At 35.2% G+C, this 25,472-nt stretch overlaps 1 protein-coding gene across 4 annotated transcripts in view; it reads left to right on the forward strand.

Moving 5' to 3' along the window:
- SCAF8 (SR-related CTD associated factor 8) overlaps window positions 1–25,472 on the forward strand; it is a 141,036-nt gene that overhangs the window by 35,560 nt on the left and 80,004 nt on the right. For all 4 annotated transcript variants that reach the window (XM_074333733.1, XM_019749249.2, XM_019749246.2 and 1 more), the window contains 7 exons: window positions 979–1,023; window positions 10,961–11,122; window positions 13,285–13,438; window positions 14,310–14,440; window positions 17,324–17,500; window positions 18,494–18,573; window positions 20,273–20,390. In XM_074333733.1, coding sequence (XP_074189834.1) covers window positions 979–1,023; window positions 10,961–11,122; window positions 13,285–13,438; window positions 14,310–14,440; window positions 17,324–17,500; window positions 18,494–18,573; window positions 20,273–20,390 — 867 coding nt within the window. The remainder of the gene's footprint in view (window positions 1–978; window positions 1,024–10,960; window positions 11,123–13,284; window positions 13,439–14,309; window positions 14,441–17,323; window positions 17,501–18,493; window positions 18,574–20,272; window positions 20,391–25,472) is intronic.

Here is a 25,472-nt window from a genome sequence, read left to right on the forward strand (position 1 = left end):
TTTTAGTGAAGCTTAAACCTATTATAGATTTTCATTTGTTAATGATGAGTAATGTGGTTTTCCTTTATTTTTGATTTTATAAATATTGAATTTTATGATGCAGTTCACCTCAATGTTCTTGTCTCTTTAGCCTAGCGATATCTCATAAAAGTATAATTTGTGAGATCATAAGTATAAATAGAAGCACAATTCAAGTTAGTTCTTTAAACAGAAATATGCTAATTATATAATTGCCATGGAGATTTTATAATTTATTAAGCACAACTTCTAGAAACTTTTTGTTTAATCTCTAATTTCCATTTTCTTTCATTTTCAGGTTTATTCATAGTGTTGGTTGTAAAACTTGAAAGTTTTTCATAATTGATAGTATCTTATTAACTAATTTTTAATCTGTGTGCTCACTTCATGTCTGCTGATTCATTTTGGCGGATCCTTTAGAACCTTATACATCCTATATTTAATTGTATGTACTTGGAGTTTTATTTTCTGGGAGAAGCAGGAGATAATGAAGTTGAAAACAACTCCCTGGCGTACATTCACTAATGCTGTTTGTTGACAGTTATTTGATTTTTCTACTACCCTAATTTAGTGAAAAAATGATACTATAGGAAATCTTTTCCTTCCATGAAAGTAAGAATATACATCTGCCAGTGTGCTTACCACAAGTATTTTGCTGTCAGCCTATTTGTGAAAATAAGCTTTCATAACGACTGAGCTAGAATTCTGTATCTGTTGACGTAACACACTTTAGATACACAGACCATAGACCTCCTTCCAGGTTCCCTTTGCTAATTAGATATCATAGAGCTAGTTGCTTATGGAGGTGAGTGACATGAATGGTTGTCTCAGAATTCATAGTTAAAATTCATTGTTTTGATAGACCTGTGAAACTATATTAAATCAAACCCTGTGTTTAGAAGAAAATCCTAATCTAATCAAATAGATTTTAAAACCATGCTTCACTTTTTTTTCTTTTAGTTCTATAAACATGTGGTACAGAGTGTTGAGAAATTCATTCAGAAAGTAAGTATATAATTTTCCATATATACACTAAATGTACTATAATGATAAATTAATGCCCTGTGCTCTTCTTTTTAAATCACTGTTTGGATGGACTGTTCACAGTGATTCCATTTATTAGGTTGGTGCCAAAAGTAATTACGGTTTAAAAGTTTAAAAATAATTGCAAAATCTGCAATTACTTTTGTACCAACCTAATATTTTATTTTCTAATTAAGTAAAATGAAAGTGCCCTTTGGTTAATGTTAAAAATAATAGTGGTCACGTAGATGTTTTTGTTAATTTGCATTGTCACAATGAACATCTGTCCCTTGGAAAAAATGGTGTCAATATGACTTTTTAAATGAAATTACAAATTTGTTGCCTTTTATAGCTTTTAAAGAAATTCTCTTTTGTCACATCGAGCTGAATGCTAAGAGAGCAGCTCTCCGTGTAGATAAGGTGTGGGGGAAATATTGCTACCAGCTACTCCTCTTCTGTCGATTTTTTTCTCATCCATTAGGGTATTATACATCTCGACACATTATATAGACCTGAAGTTTCATTTTCCAGGGTAAGCAGAGGGAGATGAGGTTGAAAGCCGCTGTCTTGTGCACAGTTAGTAATGCTTTTTGTCACCTGGGTCTGGTGACTAGATTTTATAGTTCTTTGCTCTCTTCTTTGTGATCCATGCCCTATTGGTGCCACAGTTTAGGGCAAGAGTACATAGACCTAAAACTTAACAAAGTGATACTAGAGAAAATCTGTGTTGTAATTGAATTTAGTTTTTCTACTCTGCCCATGTTCATGTGGCTAAGTGGAAGCAGAACCAGTTTTGAGAATCAGGTAAATGGCATTAAGGATTCAGCGAGGTTGCGATGTTTCTTGAACAAAAATAGTTGATTGGGAGAAGGGTGAATGGATCAAAGTGAGATTCCTGTCACTAACTAGCTAGGGAACTTAGAGTCAGTCAGTTAACCTTTATGTGATTCTGTTTTTCCCTTTAAAGTTTTGTTTTCTCAATACTTAAAGTATTAGTGAAAGATACTTTGAGATGAACCACTAGTGAATTAAGGCTAAGACACAGGGTAGTGTTTTAGGTAAACCAAAGTATAAAATAAAAATGTTGGTGGTTGGAAAATTTCATTGTTCTAAGGCTTTTAAAAGTCTTTTTTAAAGGTTCGAATGTCTGGAGAAGTGCTTAAACTTTTTTGTATGGAGGAATTACCTAGGGATCTTATTAAAATGCAGATTCTGATTCACTAATGTAGGGTGGGACTGAGAGTTTGAATTTCTAACTGTTCCTAGATGATGCCTTTGCTTTTAGTTCAGAAGCCACAATTTGAGTAGTCGTGATTTAAAGGATAAATATGAATTTATGGATAAATGTTTTTTGATGATTTGATTTGGAAAAGGGCTCTTTTAATAAAGTATTTCAGAATCTTAGGAAGACCCTGGGTGAGTACAGTTATCTTTATTGTGAGATAATTGTAGAGTCAGTCTGAAGAAGCAAGTCAGTATCTGGGGGAAAATGTTTTTTTCCTGACATGAAGGAAAGGGGTGGAATTTAATCTTTATAGGACACTGCAAGATACGAAATTCCACATAGAAATAAGAAACCTATTGAGAAACTTTGTACAGTATGTACAATTTAGAATTGTTCAAGTATAGTTTTGTAAAAAGTGCTACAATTACAAACCACATTTAAAAAGTTCTTAGTAGAGAAACAATAAGACAAACTTATACCCAGTATAGTACACAACACACAAATTTGTGCCTCAGCTGTACAATCTAAAAGTCAAAGGTCCCAGGAGAGCCATCCAGAACTTACAAGTACAGTCTTCAGAGGTAGTTTCTGGCCCAACATTTTGATCTTCCTCTGCCTCTGCAGAGAAATACTTCTCAGTCGATCTTAATGAAGCTTTGTATACAGACTCCTTTTCATGCTTTTGTAGAGCTTCAGTTTTGTCCAGACTTCCACATTGTTTAGTCATTATGCTAAATTTCTCAGCTTTACCTAGTTTGCCAGCAGCCTGAAAGACATTTGAAATGTGACATCCAGAATGATTTTGGTATCTTTTGCAGTTAAGGGATTCATCAACAGTTGTTAGGCCACAGCGCATGAGGTGTACCGTCTGTTCCAACTGTTCCGCCACTTGTGTGGTTGGGTCACAGCCTACCACCCCTTCCTTTTGTGTCTTAAAGTTTCACCTTAGAACACCAAAGAGGCATGACATTTCCTAGTTAATGTCTAGGGGAAAATTTAAATGGTTTTGCCCCCTGCCCCTGTATGAATCAGCGATTCAGCAGTGGGTTAATGTAATGGTAAATTAAGTTGTATATTTTTAATTAAACTGTCTATTTTGAGGTAATTTTAGGTTTGCGTTTAATCAATAGTAGATTATGGTAGGGGTGGCCGGTTAGCTCAGTTGGTTAGAGCGTGGTGCTAATACTGTGTTTCCCCGAAAATAAGATCTAGCCAGACCATCAGGTCTAATGTGTTTTTTGGAGCAAAAATTAATATATGACCAGATCTTATTTTAATATAAGACTCGGTATAATATAATATATGATATGATATGATACCCAATCTTATTTTAATATAATACAAGATCTGGTCTAATGGAATGTAATATATAATATCGTCTTATATAATATAATATAATACTCAGTCTTATTTTAATATAAGACCGGGTCTTATGCAACATAAGACCGGGTCTTATATTAATTTTTGCTCCAAAAGACGCATTAGAGCTGATGGTCCAGCTAGGTCTTATTTTCGGGGAAACACGGTAACACCACGATTGCTGGTTCAATCCCCACATGGGCCACTGTGAGTTGCGCCCTCCTTAAAAAAAATACACACACACACACACACACACACACAAATAAAAATAGATTATCGTAGTACAATGAAATCTCATACTCTTCACCCAATTCCCCGCAATGGTCACATCTTTTATAACTGCAGTATAGTATCAACTAGGACATTGACACAATCCACTCACCTTATTCAGGTTTTCACCACTTTTACATGCACTATCTGTACTTAGTTCTGTGCAATTTAATCACATGTGTTGATTCATATAATGGCACCATAGTCGTGATGCAGAACATCATTCAGGGTCCATCACGTTTCCTTGTTTGTATTGCCACACTGAGCTCTCCTCCCCGCTGTCCCCAACACCTGGCAGTGACTAAGCTGTGTTCTCTAGCTCCATAATATTGCCATTTCAAGAATGTTATATAAGTGTAGTCTTTTGAAATGGGCTTGCTTTTCTCAGTAATTTCCTTGGTATCCATCTAAATTGTGCATGTGTATCAATAGTTCCTTTATGTTGCTGAGCAGTAGTCCATGGTCTGCACGTACCACAGTTGGCCTAACCATTCACCCATTCATCCGAGTTGTTTCCCTTTCGGAGGCTCTTATGAATAAAGTTGCTGGGAACATTCAAGTTCAGATTTTTACATGAAAGGAAGTTTTCATTTCTCTGGGATAGGAAGTGCACGTTTCATTTTACAAGGAATCGCCAGATTCTTTTCCAGATTGGCTGTACCATTTTACATTCCCACCAGCAATTTTTCCACATTCGTGCCATCATTTGGTGGTTTTTATTTTAGCTATTCTAAAATAAAATGGGTAGTGATTATCTCATTGTGGTTTTAATTTGCATTTCCCTAATGGCTGGTGATGTTGAACATGTTTTCACTTAATTTGCCATTTTCAGTGAGTTTTTTTCCATGTTTTTTCCCATTTTCTAATTGGATAGTTTGATTTTTTACTGTTGAGTTTTGAGAGTTCTTCATATATTCTAGGTGCAAGTCTTGTGTCAAATACATATGGTCTGCAAATATGTTTTCTCAGTTGTAGCTTGTCTTTTCATTCTCTCGTTTTTTAGAGGACTTAGGTGAGTTTATTTGAGCTGTCTTTTCATTCTCTTAATGCAAGGTCTTTTGCAGAACAAAGATTTTTAGTTCGGTGAGGTTCCAGATTGTATATATATATATATTTAATACCAGAGGAAACTTTTTTTCCTCCTTCCTATTCTTACTGGAAGTTTAATATGGGGGAGGAGCACAGATAAAACACAAGTAAATGTGGAGTGCAGGGTTGTAGGGAAACTGACGCCCACACCACCTGCTTTGTTTTCTGCTCCATCACCCCGAGGCACTTGAACATTGTGAAACCCACTTTGTAAAACCACTGGATTAGGATATTGTTAATAGCGGGAAATACTGTTTTAGCAAATTTAGAAGAAAGTTTGTTATGCACATTATATATAGTCAAATAAGAAATCGAAGAAGATTTGAAGTGTTATTTAATGAGAGTAAACTTGTAATTTGGGGAATCATCCACCTCCGAACACTACAGATTATTCAGTTTCTCTCTACTTTCCTTCACCACCATGAACAAATAGTGCAAGGAAGGGAGGAGTGTGGCTGCAGTTGGTAATGTATTATCTGGAGTTGCGTGTCTTAGCTATGAAAGATTAACAGATGGATGATGATAAACTAACAACATAAGATGATTTCCTGTGGGCCAGGAACACTACTGGGCCTCTCGTGGGGGGTACACTCACATTTGAGTGCTTGGGCACAGACAGTTTGAAAGGAGTAAATATCCAGAGTCTCACTTTCCTTGTGTGCTTTCTACCAAGATTCCTTTGCCCTGGGATATTTTAGTTCAATTCTTTGTCATCCACATCCCTTAAATTTGCATTTCAAATATATCTTGAGTTTATCAGTTGTCGTTAATCCTTAAGATGAGAGACATTTTTGCCTGTTGTGTTTTATTTAAGTAGTCAAGGATGTTTATATAAATGTTTTTTTTTATTGTGAAATATATGGACACGTATACAGAAAAGTGCAGAAAACATGTGTAGCAAAATTTTTCAAAAGGGAAGATCTGTGTAACTACCACTCACTTGAAGGAACAGAGCTTTGGCGAAAGCCCCCCAGATCCGCAGCAACTCTTCTGATCTTATCGCTCACCCTCTCAGGGAGGTCAGTCTGACTTCTGTGTAACCCTGTCCTGCTGGTACAGTGGTGCTCTACAGCCCTGAGTTCTTAAACAGAGCAGTGTGACCTGCCTTTCAATCGTATGTAAATGGAATCCTGTACTGCGTATTCTTTTGTACACAGTTCTTTTACTCAATATCGTGTTTAGGAGTCATTCCTATTGTGTGTAGCAGTATTCGTTTCTTTTCATTTTACACACACACACACACTCACAAATATGTATATATTCCGTTATGTGAATAAACAGCTTATCCATTCTGTTGGTAGACGGTGTATATGTTTTCGAGTTTTTGGAGTTCTGACCAATGCTGCTGGCCCATTCTTACATATGTGTCCTGTACAGCTTGCATTTCTGTGTTGGTGGAATTGCTGGGTTGTAGGATATGCATTTCTTCAACTTGGCTAAATGATACCAAATTAATTTCAAAATGGTTGTTCTAATTCACACTCTCACTGATGTGTGTGTTTATGTTGCTCCCATCTTTACCAACACTTGATATTTTTAGACTTAAATTTTTAAAAAAAGATTTTATCCTAATATCAGCTTTACTCAAGTAGTTAAATTCCAGCCAGCATTGAAACTTGTTTACCAAGATGTTTTTTAGACTTTTAATGATGCATCAAATAGAATAAATTTCTATAGTCATGGAGCAAATTGTACTCTAGTACCAAAACTGAAAAACAGTAGGTTGCTTTGTAATTCCCATTACTTTTCTTCAGATTCGGTGTATCACGTCTAGCTCAACATCAGATATTTTACTAAGCTGTGTATTAAAGTTGCAGTTGTTTAGCTTCGTTTCATCAGGGACTGGGATAATTTTTCTTGCTTGTCGTGTCCCTTCCTCCATGGTTGTGTAATGACATTCTGTCTTGGGGAACGTAGTCACCCTCCTTCTCTTGCTTCCGCACTGTTGTGGCCAGGTTCTGTGAGTGTGAAGAGAGCAGTTAGTGATTCCCCATTACCCTCTTCTGACTTAGTTGTGTGGAAATAGAGTTGCTGTTGTGGACATTTTTGCGGTCCCACACTTTTCGGGAAAATTTGAATCATAAGTCTTGAAAATGACATAGAAGTAGTATGTGTGCCATTTAAAAGAAAATACTACTTCATCTGTCCATTTATTTTGTCGTTTTAAGTTATGTAGTTTAATGCTATTTCCTTAAGAAATACTGTGTAGATTGGTTCAAAGTTAGCAGTGAAGATCATGTAGGCTCAATTAGGAATGTTATATATTTTTAGTTTCTGTTAAACCTTCCTTCCCAATCTGTATGCCTTTTATTCATGTCTTACTGCATTGCCAGGACTTCTGGTGTCATGTTGAAGAGCAGTGGTGAGAGGGGCATCCATAGCTGTTGTCATGCCTTCCTGATCTCAGTGAGAGGGGCGTCCATAGCTGTTGTCATGCCTACCTGATCTCAGTGAGAGGGGCATCCATAGCTGTTGTCATGCCTTCCTGATCTCAGTGAGAGGGGCATCTGTACCTGTTGTCATGCCTACCTGATCTCAGTGAGAGGGGCGTCCATAGCTGTTGTCATGCCTTCCTGATCTCAGTGAGAGGGGCATCCATAGCTGTTGTCATGCCTTCCTGATCTCAGTGAGAGGGGCATCCATAGCTGTTGTCATGCCTTCCTGATCTCAGTGAGAGGGGCATCCATAGCTGTTGTCATGCCTACCTGATCTCAGTGAGAGGGGCATCCATAGCTGTTGTCATGCCTACCTGATCTCAGTGAGAGGGGCATCTGTACCTGTTGTCATGCCTACCTGATCTCAGTGAGAGGGGCATCTATACCTGTTGTCATGCCTACCTGATCTCAGTGAGAGGGGCATCCATAGCTGTTGTCATGCCTACCTGATCTCAGTGAGAGGGGCATCTGTACCTGTTGTCATGCCTTCCTGATATAGTGGGAAAACTTCTAGTTTATCACTGTTAAGAATGATGTCAGTTTTCAGTTTTTTTTATAGAGCCCGTACCTCTGGACCGTGAACTTCACATGTGCTTTTCTTTTTTTTTTTTAAATCCCTCTTTGGTGAAACAGGATGGCTGGAGTGGGTTGGAGTTGGATATTTACCTTCCCCATGTTGGTTAGGCTCTGGTTACACTCCAGCGGGTCAGGCTCAGGTTAAGTAGTTTGTGCAGAGAGCAGACCATGTTAAGCACAGAACACTGCTGCTGGCTGTCTTAAAATGATTCCTTTTCTCCTGCTGTGCCAGAAGCATGAGAGGATTTTTCTACAGTATTCACCGTGAGAACTCCTGGGGCACGTATCAGGTACAACTGGCCTGGGACAGCCCTCTGCTGACCTGCTTCTGGCGGCATCGTTCAGTGCTTTGCAGGGACAGCCACATGTTCCTGTTTCTACCATTGCAACTTTGTTTTCTTTAATATCAGCTTTTAGTAGCTGAAACTGGCAGCACAAATTCTAGTAATAGAATCATTACATAAAGTGTGCTCGTATATTGCAAAGTGTGTGGTCCAGTTCACCTAGAGGATCTTTTTGTCAGAAAGCTGACTCATCGTATTTAGATTAACAACTCAGGTAACATTAGAATAAAAATCACGCAAATATGTTTCAAGGTGCATTCTGTTAATGTTATTGCCTTCCTCACCCCCACAAAGGGTTACTTCTTTGTAACACAAGACATTGGAAGTTATTAGTATATAGTTTGAAGATTAAGGAGCTGAAAATTTAATGAAATAGCTTTTTAAAAAAATATTCAAAGAGTAAAAAAATACCTCATGCCATTGGAAAGTCTTAAGAATTCTTATTTTCAGTGCTGGTAGAACTTGAAGAGGAAATTGAGAGAACATTTCAGGTTTTTGGTTTTAATTCTCCCAAGTTTCTAGTTGGTGACTTATCCAACTTTAGCAAATATTAAGTTATTTAAAAACATTGAATTATACTAACAATTTTTTTTTTTTTTTTTTTTTTTTTGCCATTTTATGTGACCAAAATGCCTAATCTACCAGTGAAGGCAGTTCTATCCCACAACATCTAATTATGTAGTACGTCTAAAGATATTGTGGAAATGTTTTTTTCGTAGGCCTTATAGCTAAAACTGCTCCTGTATTTCTGAAGCTTGGTAATCTTCAGAAAGGCCCATTTATTGTATGGTCCACTCATGATTCTTCTGTATCATGAGCTTATAATCCAAGTTTCTTTTTAAATAAATCAAAGAAAAGGTGTATTTGTTTTTTTTTAAACTCAGTGCATTATTTATTTTCTATTCAGTGTTAATTTTTAAAGCTCTTACCAGCAACTTATAAATTACATCCTGCTTTCCTCTCAAGATAATAATACATTCTACATCAGATTGGGAAGATAAAAATGCCAGTAAGTCAGCTAATAGATAATTATTAATCACCTGTTTGTGGCATTAGGAAATAGATAATATTTACCAAAGTGGATGTCCTGCTTTTCGTTACATTTTAAAAGTTTTCTGCTCTTCTCTGGCATGGAAGTGTTGACTGGCTAGGTACATACTTCTCTGAATGTAGGGCAGTCAAAGGAAAAGCGCGTTGGCCAGACAATGGGAACTGAAGGACACATGTGCTAGATTTGGGGCAATTTGAGGGAAAACTAACTATTTCAGACTTTGAAAGATGATAATTTTAAACAGCAGGTATTTCTGAATCTTGTAGATTAAACCTAAAACTTTAAAACCCAAACACTAACATTATTGCCCTTTTATGTAATACTCCAAGTACTTAACAGCCAGAATCTTGCGGTAGGTACTTGTGAATTGGTACTAAAGGTCCCTTCATATTTTTGACTTTTAAAGACCGTAAAGAAGGATTTTAAAAAGGACTTGAAGTAACATATGAAATACCATGTTTTTTGCAGTGAAATCACTCATTGTCTCAGCTAAAAATCCGATTAGAAACGTGTAAGTGTATTCCAAGTGGATTGAAGGTCCTTTCTCACTGGTACTCAGGTTTCCAGCAGAGTTTTTGAAGAACACAGTTTTGATTTAGTGCTGTATGTGATTTCCAGGAAATTACTTTGGGTGAAATACTTTATAATTAGACCCAAAAGTTGAACCTGCTTTTTGCAGCGGTGATTCTACTTTAATCAGCATATGTTTGCGAAGCAGGTTTTCTTATGCTTTTGGATGTGGAGACAAACTAGGAGCGGTGAGCTTGTTAGAAACATGATTCTTCACCAGCCAGGCTGGCAGAGCTTGTGGCAGGAACGCAGGAGACATTGATGTTCCCACTTTGAGTTGTGGATGAGAAAGTTGGGAAACGTTTGTCAGTGGGTAGTTAGAAAATGTTTTCATAGGCTGGATTCCGAGAGTCAAAACTCTAATGTCTCATCTTTCTTACATTTGTCATACGGAGAAAAGTTTTGGAACTTTGGGCTCAGTCTATCTAGAATGTTACAATTTGCAGTTTGTTTTTGTTCCAACATTACTACAGAAACCCTTTAATTATGTGTTTCAGATGAAGTGTAATACACCTTGGCAATGCTTTCTCTAGAGCCCTTGTTTCCTGAATTTGCTTCCATGTGGCTTTGCAAAATCATTAAACAGAATTAATTATAGCAGTTTCTTATTTGTCCTTTTTTTTGGTCAGTTCAGGACAGTTATTCAGTCCTGTTTTAGAACTTAGGTGAGTGGCAGTTGAAGTGAGTGTGTAGAGTAGCCAAAGCAGATTCTGCTTTTTGGGGGTTGGGGTGGGGTGGGGTGGGGTGGGGTGGGGTGGGGTGGGGTGGGGTGAGGCGGGGCAGGGTTACTGTTAATGCTGCATTTTGTGCCAAATTCCCTAAGTAGGTTCTTTAAAATGCCATTCCAGACAAAGATGGTGTGGAATAGTCAACATCTGAATACTTGTTACCTCAACATGAAGAGTGTTTTTGTGTTTGTGTAGGATTTATAATGATTTTTGTCTATCAGGAATTTTACCTTCTTATTTCTTTCCCTTCCCACTTTTGTTTTTTTTATCAGTGTAAACCAGAATACAAGGTACCTGGACTTTATGTTATTGATTCCATTGTACGACAATCTCGACATCAGTTTGGTCAAGAAAAGGATGTGTTTGCACCCAGATTTAGTAATAACATCATTAGCACTTTCCAGAATTTATATCGTTGCCCTGGGGATGACAAGGTAGGCTGTTTTAAATAGATACATTACCCTTTTGGTCTTAAGACTCCTTAGATTATCTTAATTTATGATTTTAGGTTATCCTTTACTCTTAGTTATTCCTGATTCGAATCTGCTTGTTACACTATCCATGTTCCTTTTTGTCCTTAGAATCTTCTTAAGCAGTGTGGAAAGATGTTGATTTTGCTGCTTTTTAATTTATTGAAGCAATTAGTGTTAAAGTAACTTGCTATCGTAAGCTTTTGGTATTATACTAACAGTTTATGTATTTACACACGACCAATGCAGAATTTTATTTGACCTCGCTTACCTATTTAGTGTCTGTAAAAAATGGATTTTCCAAGCAATTAATAGAAAATAACTAAATGCATATCAGAATTCTTTTATGGTAGAGTTTTATTAGTGCTAAAAACCACACCACAATGTCTGCTAGATCTGAATGAATAAATATTCTTTACCACATAAAAAGGAGGCTTTAGACCCTAAGAGAGAATAAAAAGGGGTTGTTTATCTTCGTGTGTGCTCAAAAATATTAGAAGCTTACTTATTTTGGATGCTGATTTGGAAATTTAGTATGCTCTTCTGACAGGGTTGATTGCAATACTGATTATGTCGGAAACGGTAAGAATAGATGAAGACTAATGGTTGCTTTAAGGAAGAACCATAAAACTTAAAAGCATACCACATCTTTCACTTCATCTCGAGTACAGCAAGATTAGGTAGTTTTTACTTTTAATAATTAAAAATGTTATTATGGAGATAAATTATTGTATCATTCTTTGTAAACTATTCTTGGACATACTTCTTGAGACAGAAGTTTTTTTTTTTTTAAATTACTTTGGTATTTTGATAATTCTGTGCAGGCAAAAGAATTTTAAGAGACCTGTTGTAACTGATTCTTAAAATAGATACCTTAGAATCCCACCTAGAATAACTCATTTAAAATTTTACGTATACATTTTTTAAAGTAAGTTAAACACTTTGATTTAGAAATTTCACTAGTTTGTACTTGGATTTCTGTCACTTACTATGAACAAATCAGTGTTAAGTTTGTAGACTTCATAATAAGAGTGTTTCTCAGGGAGTTTAAGATACTAATAGAGTTTAAGATAATGGATTTTTTTTTAACCACAGTAGGAAAGATTACATTGATACTGTAATATCAGTCATAAACTAGAAGCATTATTTGTTTGTATGTAGAATGATACATAGAATGATACCTTTCAGAGACTGGCTTATTTTTGAAGTACAGGATGAGTGTCTTGGGAACTGGAAGATTTTTTTCTATAAAACAAAAGACTAAGGTACTTTCTAAGTGCTCACGTCTTAGAAAGGAGAGTCAAATCAGAAGGTATGAAGCATTTCTTTGTGTAATTTTCTTATGCTTCATTTGAAGTACAAAAATTTGCATGTTAATGTAGTTTGAAAATTCATCAGTATAATATTGTAAGGGATTTAAAGGTGAACCAGATCTTCATTCTTAAAATTGCTTATTTTACTATTATAAACTATGTACATTTAACAGAAGTTAATACTTAATTCCAGCCTATCATTTAAATTATTTTCCTAATGGAGTAAGTAATGTTACAGTAGTCAATAACTAATACTTAGTGTTGTTTATATAACTTTTATATGCTGATAAGTTGTGAAAGAAAGTAAGTTTAGTTAACTATTTATGTGAGGAAATAACCTGCCCCTGTCCTTAGTTTTAAAATGAAAATTTGAAAAACTCATATAAGATAAGGACTCTGTCTTGATGTTACTTATTTGTTTAAAAGATAAACAAAGTTAACAATTCCCTGTAAATATGACTTGAGTGCTATGTTGACTCCTGACCTGCCTCAGCAGCCTTAACGCAGTTTCCTAGCCAACCATGACCATGATCTCATCGGGCTTCAGTCACATGGAAGCTGAAACCTAGTTGCCATTTCCGCCTTCTGCTAAATGTAGTTTTCATTTACCTTCTACATCTGTCAAAATGAACTTTTTTTTTCACGTGAGTTAGTGTTAGCAAATGCAAAATTATAGAAACATAGTTTCGGGGTGGAAAGCACTGGAGAAGTATTTTAGTCCTTCCCACCCACTGCCCAACTAGTTGCTATTTGACTGTGCTAACATTTGGAAATCAAAAAAATAAAATGTCCATTTTCTTTATTTTCCTCTAGAGTAAAATAGTGAGAGTATTAAACTTGTGGCAGAAGAATAATGTATTCAAGAGCGAGATTATTCAGCCTCTTTTGGATATGGCAGCAGGAATCCCTCCTCCAGTTGTCACGCCTGTCCTGGCCAGTGCTACTGCTGCTATGAGCAATACCCCAGGTACGTTGCTTTGATCGAGTGTTCTTTTCCGAATATTCTGCTCATACTTTTCAGGTGATTATTCATATGTAAAATAACAGTTTGGCTGCAGGAGAATTTGTCTAGCAGTGGTTAATTGAAAGGGAAAGTAATTTAAAGGAAAAATACAATCAGAAATTATATTTGTATGTAATTCTTTCTAAAAATTAGGGAGCTGAATTGTTTTAATCCCTAGAAACATAAATATAATGAACTTTGGGAAATGGATGTATTGCTTAGGTTTTTTTCTGATTTAGGCTGTCTGTAATCTTTAAAACTTGTATGCAAATCAATTTGATATTCACAGTATACCACAGAAACTTAGTATTTATAAGGAACCCTGGAAAACTTATTTAGTGGAGTCACAAATACTTTAGTACTAAGCTTTTTGAGGTATTTAAATGAAATTTATAATTTTTTATCATCATCCAAGAATTACATTTGTTAACATTTTGGTATATATTTATTTTATGGTTTGTGTGTGTGCACGCATGTGTGCACAAATTCTTAAAGAAAAATAGTTTTATATTGCACACACTATTTTACAGTTTTTCGTTGGTTGTATTTTGAATATTTCGTTACATAATTGAATTTACTTCTGTAGTAAGACTTTAAATGAGTGCTAAGTATTGTAGGCTTCTTTAAAGTAGTAGCTTGCTTAACTGAAGACGAGTAGATAATCTTTTTGGTACTTTATTTTAACCTAACTAATTCTGTAATGATTTTTCAATATAGAGACAATAAAAATATTTATTTAAATTTGTATATATTTTATGAAAGTGACAGCAAATCTTTCTACCTTTTCAAGCCTTATTTATTATATATTTATTGGGTGTGATGTCTTTTTTAAAAGGAACTCCTGTGACACCTGTTACTCCAGCCACTGTGGTCCAAGGTTTACCTGATCCGTGGGTTTCCCAGATAGCAAATACTGATACGCTCACAGCTGTAGCTCAGATCCTGCAAAGTCCTCAAGGCCAGCAGGTGAGCAGCATTTTGCTGACAATGATTTGGAACTTACTATATTTTCCTAATGTATTATTTCATAATATACCACCTAAAGAATATGTGTTTTTGTTTTGTTAAAAATAGTATCACACTATGTATAGTATTGTGTAACTTGATTTTTTCATTTAGTAATGCACCCTGAACACTTTTATGTTATTATAGAATGTTTTAGAAAAAGTTAATTTTTCACAAAAATTATTAATTTAGTGCACATAGTTTCTGCCAAACATTATTAGGTACTATTGTTGCTCTAGTAATGAGACAGGGAGGTCTTCTATTAGGAGAAGATGTCTTCCTATGTTACAGGAGACAGACAATAAAAAAGTATAAAACATTCTTTAGCTAGTGATATGTGACTTGAAACCGTAAATCTTTAGAGTAACTAACTGTTTGAGGGATGGGGTCATAATTAGAGAGGGTAGCGATGAGAATGGGTCTCTGAGGAAGTGGCATTTGAATTGAGACTTGAAATGGCAGGATGTGAGGATAGCCCCTCATTAGCATCTCTCTTTTTTTTTTTTTAACCTATCCTTTAAAGATCAAATTAATTGTGATCTGTAAGTAAAACTTCCTGAACTTACCCACATATTCACAGGGTTTCAACTAGGGTTTCCAGGCAGGAATTCCCGCCTGTTCGGGAAAGTTGGTCAGGAAATAGGGAAAATCAGCTCCTTGAACCCAGGTGGTTGGTAGTATCGCCTGTCACTTTGTGGAAACGATTCATCATGGAGAACAGAAAACAGTTTATATTTTGGGATTCGGGAACGGGAAAGCAAAAAAATTCCTGAGAACGGGCGGGAATTCCCACCTAGAAACCCTAGTTTCAACCACCTGTAAGGTTTTGTTTAAATGTCACCCCAGTGAAGCCTTTGAAGAGTGATTTAAAACTGCAAACTCTGCCTTGCATCTCTTTATGCTCCTTTCTCTATCACCTGCCTTACTTGGTTCCTTCCTTAGCACTTACTACCTTCTGTTCTGTTACATAATTTATGTATTTTATTTGTTCTCTGTCTCTTCCCATTGGAATGTGTGCTATACAGGGACAAGGGTTTTTGTCAGTTTTGTTCACTGCTGTATCTCCAGTTTCTATGTTATAGCAGGTGTTCAATACATTTTTTGTGGAATGGATGACTAATGTATAGAGGCATAACAATATTGTGTATACAAAAGATATTTTAGAGTTGCGTTGTCTGGAGAATAAGGTGGTCTGTGCATGTAAGTTATTAGTTACAAAGTTGAAATGGCAGACTTAAGTCTGCGACCTGGGTTTCAAAACACATAAATGGTTTTGAGAAATAAAGGCTTGATATGCTAAGCAGTGGGGAATTACCAGAGATTTTTATGTTGATGCCCATCACATGAACCGAACAGTATTTTAATGGATGGGAGAGGACAAACGTCTGGAGATAGAAGTATCTTTGTTCTGTTAACAGTGATACTGGAAGGGAAGTAATGAATATGTAAAAAATAGTGTTTATAGACTCTAAAAAGGACAGTGTCAAAAAAAGTGGGACCATTCTAGATTTTAAAAATGTAAAAACCAATTCAACTATAGTCAAAATATTCAAATACAGTAAAAAATATAGTTAAATTTTTGGGACAGTTGGTAAAGTGAATTGATAATACATAAAATTTTTGAATTATTAATTTTATTTTGTGATAATGATATTTTGAAAATAATGCCTAAAACAAATACTCTCATTTTAAAAAAATACCCGTTAAAATAAATACTTTTGGCAGGAGAAGGGATTTTCCAGAAGAAATAGTACACAGAGAGTGAAGAAAACATAGTAATTGATAGAATATGAAGTCAGAGTAGAGGGAAAAGGATGCTGCAGTGGTTTGACCCTGGAGTAACCGTGCTCTTGGGCAAAACGGGGGTGTCAGAAGGGGCTGTTATAGTGCGTAAAGGACAGACACGGCATTTCCTTCCTTCTTCCTCCTTTTCCTCTTTTCCTTTCCTTCCCCTTCCCTTTATTTCCTTCTCTCCCTTCCTCCATCTTGTCTGTTCTGTAGCTTCCTCACTGCAGTAACTCAATGGTCATACATTTTTATACCATTTTTATTTTCTTTGCTATTACATTAGTAGTCTAGTAAATGTTTATTTGATGGTTAAATGACTTGTTTGTTACAAAAAGTACAAGTGTCTTGTTTAGCAATAGCTTTGCTATTTGTATTTTTCTATTCTAAACTGATAATTTTCAGATTTAATTTGGGTTTAGGTAGTGATTAGAAAAATATTAATTCTAGGATGTTCTCAGGATTTGTGCTTAACCATGAAGTATCTTCAGAATCTTACTATCGTTTCTGTTTTTTAAGAGGGTGGATGAATGGGGGAACAGGAGTTGCTTTAAACTCTTATTGACACTGTTCACCTTTAATTTCTTTAGTTTCAGACTCTGCTCCAAAGGACAGTTTTCTTTGCTTTTCCTGCTTTCAGGAAACGTGTTTTCAGATAACAAATCTGAAAAATAGCAGAAGCAGTTGTGTTTAGTGCTTGTCCTTTTACAGAGATTAAGTTAATTCTTTGAAGAAGGGATGAAAAGCTTAGTGAAAAAAATGAGTCTGCTTGTGATGAATTCTTTATCTGGTTATCATTGTACGACCACTTTATTTTTTTTTAAATTCTGTGACTTTCTAGAAGCCAGACAAACTTATTAAGGAATGTACTATATATGGCACACAAGTTCTTTTTTTTTTTTTTTTTTTAAATTAGCTGTTGTTTTGAGTTAGTTTATATTTTTTCCTGATCTCCAAAGACTAGAATGAATTTTATTGACTAAAAGTTTTAGATAGGTGTTCTTGTAGATAAAACCCAGCACCTGTTTGTATTCATTTTCCTTTGTTTTCCCCTTCCAGTTTCAGCAGTTAATACAGACTTTGCAGATACAACAGCAGAAGCCTCAGCCTTCCATCCTGCAGGCCCTGGATGCTGGTCTTGTTGTTCAGTTGCAGGCGCTGACGGCGCAGCTGACCGCTGCGGCTGCCGCAGCCAGCACCCTCAATCCCTTAGAGCAGGGAGTGTCCTTTAACAAGGTAGACGTTAAGACATCAGATCTGTCCTATGTCAATTAGTGAATTCTATGTACTGCACATGGATTCTAATTCTGTAAATTACATTTTATCGTAGAACTATTTTAGTATCCACCGTACTGTAGTACGGCATCCTAAGTTTTACAAAAGGTCCAAACTTCTGAAAGAAATTAAGTGATTTTTAATTCCACTTGAAACATTTAGAATATTTGCTTTTGACTAAAGATAAAGATTTACGGGTCAGTAAAATTGTATATTCAGCATTGGGGCAAATGATTGTTTTCTGAATTTTTAAATTTCTTTTTTGGATGTCACAAATATATTAATTACGGTTCTATGTTCTATAATTTTAACCTGCTAAAATTGAAATTGTTCAGTGTGTTAAGTTCAGAAAACAAGTCTGTAAGTTGTCACTGTTCTACAGTATTTTGATAAGTTGAGATCTAACTATAAAGTATAATGTTTTTAAAGGTGAATATCTTTCTTGTGTAGTGTCATTGTATGGTACCCTCAGTATTCTTGTCAATTATGGGAATATTAAAATACCCATAATTTTAATATTGGTATTAAATTTTAAATTGGTATTAAATTTTAAATACCAATTTAAAGGCCATTTAGGAAACAGTGGAACATTCTCAGAAAACTAGACTAGTCCTAGCTGTTGTTTATTCAACCTTTATTGCCATTGGCAAGTTACTGAATTATTTTAATTCTAATATTCTCTTTTGTAAAGTTAGAGTATTGGTATTAATCCTGTGTGTGTCATGATTTGTTTTGTTACATAAGGCAACGTATGTGAAATAATGAAAAGTAAAGATCTACTCATAAAATGCTTTATTTCATATAGTATAACATAAAATTGTATGAAACATTTTCATATTAAGTGATAGAGATAAATTAGTGGATGGCATGACCTTTAAAATAGCATTTGTAACATATTTGTGAGAAGCACTTTTTAATTTGTGTATTTCTCTTTTTTTTTTCTTCCCCACTTAGAAGTTGATGGATAGGTTTGATTTTGGGGAAGATTCTGAGCATAGTGAAGAATCCAAAAAGGAAATTCCAACTTCTCAACTGTAAGAATTGCTATGTTTTTCCTTATAACCATAATTTTTTTCTGTTATTTTTATAAACATTGGATGGGACGTTGCCATCTGAACTACTAAGTATACTTTGAATAAGTTGGGTTATTATTTCAGGCTGTTTTGCTCTAACATAGAAAGATGGTAGGGTTGCTGTCTTGTTGCCTCACTATATTATTTTGACTCTCAGATCTTTGCAAATAGTTGGGCTATGTCAAAAGTACAGGAAAGTTGGTAAATGTTGATAAATCTAGTTGTGATATTTTCTCTATGTTAAACTTTAAATTATTTAACTCACTTGTAAGAATATTTGAAATAATAGTAAAGAAGCTTGCTTCTGTTGCCAATGACCACTTCTAGGAAGTATATCAAATAGGGACTTTGGTTTTTAAAGAATTAGATTGTGTGTTTTTATTTAGATCAGTTATTTATTTTTTTCCAAAAAATTGAGCAGAGCCCTAGGTTCTGTGAAAGGACCAGTAGGGAGTAGATTGTTGGAGAGGGGAGGTGCAGTATGTGGAAGGTGGGAGAAGGGAAGAGGGATGATGAATGGGGAAAGCCTCTGAGAATCTTGCTTCAAACAGAAGTTAATAGTTTTATATATTGGGATAATATGTTTAAAAATTATTTATGTAATGTATAAACATACAAATAAATCCATTTGATAAAGAGATTCTACTTGAAAAAATTAAAAACTAATATTTTAATTATGAATTATAAAGTTAGATGAAGCGTCTGAGATCATGTAGATCAGTGTCCTGAACAATATAAGAATCTTATGTAACAGTCCTAATGGTATTTATCCAAGGTGTTAATTAATGCCTTCCATTGCGAGAAGCTGAGTAATTGTTACTGCTGTATGTTATTTTGTTACCGAATCTTGTTTGATTTGCTGTCTACACACACATCTGTTTTGCTTTCTGAAGCAAGGAAATAAATATGCTCCGTTATCTTTGAGACATAGCCCTTCAGTTTTTGAAGATAGGTATCATTCTTCCCCTTAGGTTTATTTGATCCAGATGACGTACTCTTTTTTTCAACTATTTCAAGACTTCTCACCATCCTGATTGTCCCTTTTGGGATGCCCTCTTTTTTGTTCATGTCTTACCTTGTGGCACCCAGAATTCCAGGTGTATTCCAGGTGTGAATTTCCCAGAGTATAGTTAAATTATTTCCTCTTCTCTAAACATTGTTTCTGTTAACATACCTAATAATGTGAATGCTTTTCAATGGAAGGAGATTAATTTTATGAGTTTATGGTCAATTATAATTGTACATTTCGTATGTTATTATTGATAGAACATTTCTCCCACTATCTCATAGTTAGAGAAGTTAAAGTGACAATGTTTAAATACTTTTTAACTGTTTTTATAAGTGTTTTACTGAGCTTTTCTTAAAGTGTTCGAATGTAAAAAGTACTAATTTATTTGTATTTAATAGTATGAGATAGTATCAGATCTTCATCAGAGTATTTCTAACACGTCCTATTAAAACACTATTGGAGAATATATTTCTGTTTTAACATGTTAATGTTTTGAGGTATTCCATTTTCTGTGTTAATATTTCAACAGTAAACATTGTAGTAGAATATGCTTCATTTATTTGGCATTTGGGGAGGTTTGGATACTCAGTTTTATTTTCATATTATCTTTACTGGATTTTAAAATAGATTTCCACTTGTTTTTCCTTTTAGTTCTCATGTTTCGGAATCTGTGAACAATTCCATTTTTCATCAGATAGCAGAACAACTACAGCAGCAAAACCTTGAACATCTCAGACAGCAACTCCTGGAACAGCAACAGCCTCAAAAGGTTTAGAACTCCATCTTACGGTCTTTAGAGTTATTGCTGTCTGTGTGCTAGGAATCGGTGTGTCACAAGTGTGGTAGTTTTTCTTCTGCTATTTCTTACTAGGACGATCAGTCTTTCCAGGACCTTTACACTTTTTCTATAATCAAAATGTGCTCTAGCAACTTACGAATCAGTTGAGAACATTGTAGAATTTAATCTCAGTCCACTGGAGTGTAGAATAGAAGACAGATGGCGTTTCACTGTTACAACTTGGAGCGTCATGTGCTCTCCTCCGCACTCAGTTCCCTGTCATCAAGCGCATGGTGGTGAGCGCTGTTGTTGATGGTGATGATGACAACATAGATTGCTGCCTTTACTTAGGCTGTTACCACGAGGCAAGAACTTCTAGGCATGCTTCTATTTAATGCTTAATGAGCTAGGCCTTTTGACTCCCAGTTTACACCACAGGAAATTGAAGTTCAGTGAAATGAAATGTCTAATGCAAAAGTATACAGCTGATGTATATCGGTAGTCTAGATGTATATCGTTAGCTAAGAATTTTTAATCTCTTCTAAAGTATAACATCCCCTGGAGTTGTAAGAATTTTATTAATTTCAGGGCTGAGCAAATGTGAAGAAAAATCGCACCTTAGAATTGATCAAATATGTCAACTTGCAAAGACAGGACTGAATCCATTATAAATCCTGTTTTTGCTCTAGATGAGAAGTACTTATAGATGTAAACTGCTTAGCATATACATGTTTGGAAATATCTCCACTCACACTTCTTCGTAATACTCAAAACTCTTTGGCGCAAATGAATGTAACACAATATCACAAACATTTAAAAGTAGGGATTGCTAGATAAATGATACACACAGCGACGAACAGAAAAGCAAGACCTCACGTAACCGCTTCTTTATGGAGCGACGTCCGTGTGAACACAAGGTAAAATTCTAGATTCTGTAACAGGTACAAGTGAGAGACCGGGAATGTGGAAGAGGGAAGAGTTACTTTAGTTTGAAAGGGTAGCGAACCTTAGACACTACTGGGCTCTGAAGTTGTCCTTTTAATGCAAATAGTAAATGTGAAATTAATATTAATGATATTTGCTAGGTTGGAACTTGTACCTGGAAATTATGGAATGGAATTCCATACCTTATTTTGAAGAAATAATTCTGATAGCAGTGATTGGAGTAGGTGCAGTATTTTATGTCGGGCACATATGTTTCTGCCTGAGAATTCAGGAACTTGAAGATGGAGCCCGGTGAAGAACATGTGGATGTTGTTCAAAGAACAATATAAGTTGTAGTTAAAGGAAAAGAAACAAGTTGTCAGTGAGACAATAAAAATCTCAGAGGGCGAGAGGTAGTGATGACAGAACTTATCCAAGCAGCAGATTTGTTCGTGTATAAATGTGGTACTTTTGAATTGCTTTAGTTCCAGTTTCATTTCACAAGGGTTAGTAGAGGCAATAAAATCAAGGTAGCACTGTTGACCAGCTTGTAATTAACACCAAGTTATTGAAGTGAACAATGAAAGTTAATAGAAACTTGAGACAAGAGTGATTCTGTCCTAAGAATCTCAATCCCCTTCCCCCTAAATAAAAACACCTCTTGGCGTCATTAATTGCTCTATACATTCTCTCCAAAATTTTAGAAGATAACTCATTAAGACCCATTTGGAAGGAGTAGATGTTCTTTAAAGCTTTGTTGTTCAAAAATGAGTGATGAAGAAAGGGGAGTGGTGAAGAAAAGCAGCTTTTCTAGTGCGTAAGGTGGATAGTGTTTAAACTAAGTTTAGAATTGGAGAATATAGCAACAGAGTAACAGTTAAATGTAATAAATTGTGTAGTTGGCTCTACAAATCCAGTTGCCTTAGTGTATTTAAGCTAGGGTGAAATATACAGAAAAATTAAGCATTTTTATTTACCAGTAAGTTCAGTATGGCTGCCTAGAAGTTGTTACAGAATAGAAGTGCTAGGGCCTCTCTAAACATTGCAGCCTAACCACACCTGCATCCTTGTTGAGGTCCAGTATCCCTGACAATAGGAAGGTAATCGTGTCATAAGGGGAATGATTTCTGTTGTCTTGAGGAAGTTGGAGCTCTTGGTTATGATAATTGTTTTATCAGGCTATTCAAAAGATGTCAGGTGAGCTATAGCTCAAAATGAAGTGCTGATGATAAAAATGGTAAGACTAATAAAAAGGGCTTTAAAAAGAATGTTAGGAATTAAAAACATAGAAGATTCAACCACTGAATGAAGAGCTGCCAAGTGGCCTGTTAGAAATATGTAACTTATTTTGCTTCAGTAATTTTTTATATAGAAGAATATAATGGAAAGAGTAGAATTGAACATGATAAAACCTAAAATGGGTGATATATTAAGAGCCTTGAGTTGCATTAAATGAGTTGATGTCTCTAGGCTCAAATAAATTGCATTTCAGGGTACTAAGGTGGTAGGTTTATTACAATCATAAATCAAGAAAATGCTGTAGGCATAGGATAGCATGTGTGGATTTTAGTAAGGCCTTCAACTAAGTTTGTCCTGTCACAGAGAAAAGCAGAGGAAGGGGGATTTATAAATGATCAAAATGTAACACTTAATGAGTGTTAATGCAACCTTGAAAGACATCTCTGCTAGCTGCTATTATCCTTGTCTTCTGTTTTTATTGATGCTTTGCATGAGGACATCGTTGAAGAAACGAGATGTATACTAAGGACATATACCAGTATATAAGGGGAAAAAAAAGTCATGGTCACCTGGGTCCAGTGGAGCCTTTTAAAAAATATTTTCATGTCATCTTACAAATAATTTACAGAAGTGAGACTAAAGGGATAGGGGAAAAAAACTTTTAAGAATTTTAATATAATTGAAATGCAGCAAACCTTTCTGTTTCAATTTAATTCAAATGTCACACCTTCTTAGCAAAGCAAAAAAGTCCAGATTCTTGTCGCAAAAATACAAGGTGGAGTCCTTGTTGAATGACAGATTGGATGAAAATACCCTATTTTTGTCCTTAAGAGATACATTTTTCTCTCATCAGTTGAGTTTGAGAAATACACCTTAGGATATGTTCATCTGAAAACTCAGTCTAATATTTCACGTAAATGTTCAATTTCACCATCATCACTGAAGTCTAGAATGAGGCTATTTCTTTGCATTCATCTTCTACTTTGTCTCATAATTGTGAAATGTGTTGCTCTGTTTTATGCCATTATGGACAGAAAATGAGAAATCTAAATATATAACCATGTTCCAAGGAAAGCTAAAAGCAGACTACAAAGATGGTGTCTCCAAGCTTATTTATACCTTCTTTAAATATAATGCAATATTTTTGGTAATGTAGTTAAAACTGAATGATGATTTATTGCACTATTGAAACACCCTTCTCAACAATTTTAATGCTTTTTATTTTTCTTATTATTTGAGTCTTTTTTGACAATTGGGTATAATTGATGAGCAAGAATGGAATAATTCTTAGGATGATGAAATAGCAGAACATTTCAATATCCTGTGTTTCCCCGAAAATAACACCGGATCTTGTATGAATTTTTGCTCCAAAAGACACACCAGGGAGTATTTTCAGGGGTGTCTTATTTTTTCATGTACAACAATCTACATTTATTCAATACAGTCATGTCATCTCCTTCTGGAACATCGTTTTAACGTAATAATTGCGTCTGTCTGGCTGACGATCTTAACTGGGGCTAATTTTCGGGGTAGGTCTTATTTTCGAGGAAACACAGTATAGGAAAATAAGCCCTATACCTAAGATTCCATAACTTATCTTAGGTTTAAATTTTAGTGGACTTTTTAAGTTTCAGAAATTTTCTCTGTGTTCTTCATAGGACTTCTAAGAAAGAATAAAAGTTGTGAGTTCCCGTGAAATCTCAATTTTTTTAAATAGGTAGAACTGCTCAAAAAAGAAACTAAAAAATTAAAATTGGTTGCAATGGATCTTGGGAATTACTTCCAGTGGTTAACTGGTAGATAGAAAACTGAGGGTGAAAAACAGGGAGGGGGATGGAGTAGAAATGAGGCTTAAGGTCAGTGGTGGGGTAAGAAATAAATGATGTGAAGAATATATAAGTACTGAATTAGAACCAAATAGTAAGGCTCAGGATGCAGTTGAAAATTATCTTCTTGTGTTAAAAGTTTCGTTATTGTACCATTTTAAAGGCATAAGTCAGTCAGGACTATGCTTAAAACACCTTTGATTTGTTTTGGAAGAAAGAGTACTCTTATTTACTACTCTGTGGGTCGATACTGTGGTATAGAACAGGTATTTAAATAATAGATGTCTTTTCTAATTCTGACTTTAGCTTTGATTTATTTCTAATCTTTGAAAATGTTACTTGTCCTTGGGGAACCTTTTCCTTCATAAATTAAGAGATTTGGAATGGTTCTTTAACGTTCTTTTTGGTTCTTCATTTTTATGCTTTCTTTTCTTTCAGTTTAAATGTCATCTTAGACAAAGAGTCATTAAAAAAAAGTTCTATTGAAATATAATCGACATACAACATTTTGTGAATTGAAGGTGTACAGGTGTTGATTTGATACATTTACACGGTGTAGTATTATACCACCACCGTAGTGTTAGCGAACACCACTGTCAAGTCACATAATTATCGTTTCTTTTTTGTGCTGGCAACAGTTAAGATCTAGTCTCTTGAGAACTTGGAAGTTAATAAACAATATGGTTGTCTATAATCACTATGCTAGTATTCCTTTTACACATAGGAAGACTGAAATTCAGAGTTCAAGGACCTTGTTCACAGGCAGAGTTTGTAAGGAGGGAATAGTAGTTTTTAGTTGCTCTTTACTGTAAATATTACAGTACCTATCTTGTGTGCCACCAGGAACATTTTTATTAATCTTCGTCACCAGAAACTATTTTTACTCATCTTCACCACCTGCAAGATATGTTTTAGGAGAATTTATGTAAGGAGACATTTTTTCCCCCATAATGTCCCTTGTCATTTTTACTGTTACCACAGTACATGAAATTGCTAATCAGTGTCGTACTGATTGGCATCATGCAAGCAGTGTCACTGTGTCAAGTTGCTGCAATTTTAGTCCCAGGGGAAAAACCAGTTTACA

Source organism: Rhinolophus sinicus, linkage group LG05 (genome assembly GCF_036562045.2).
Source record: "Rhinolophus sinicus isolate RSC01 linkage group LG05, ASM3656204v1, whole genome shotgun sequence".
NCBI lineage: Eukaryota > Metazoa > Chordata > Mammalia > Chiroptera > Rhinolophidae > Rhinolophus > Rhinolophus sinicus.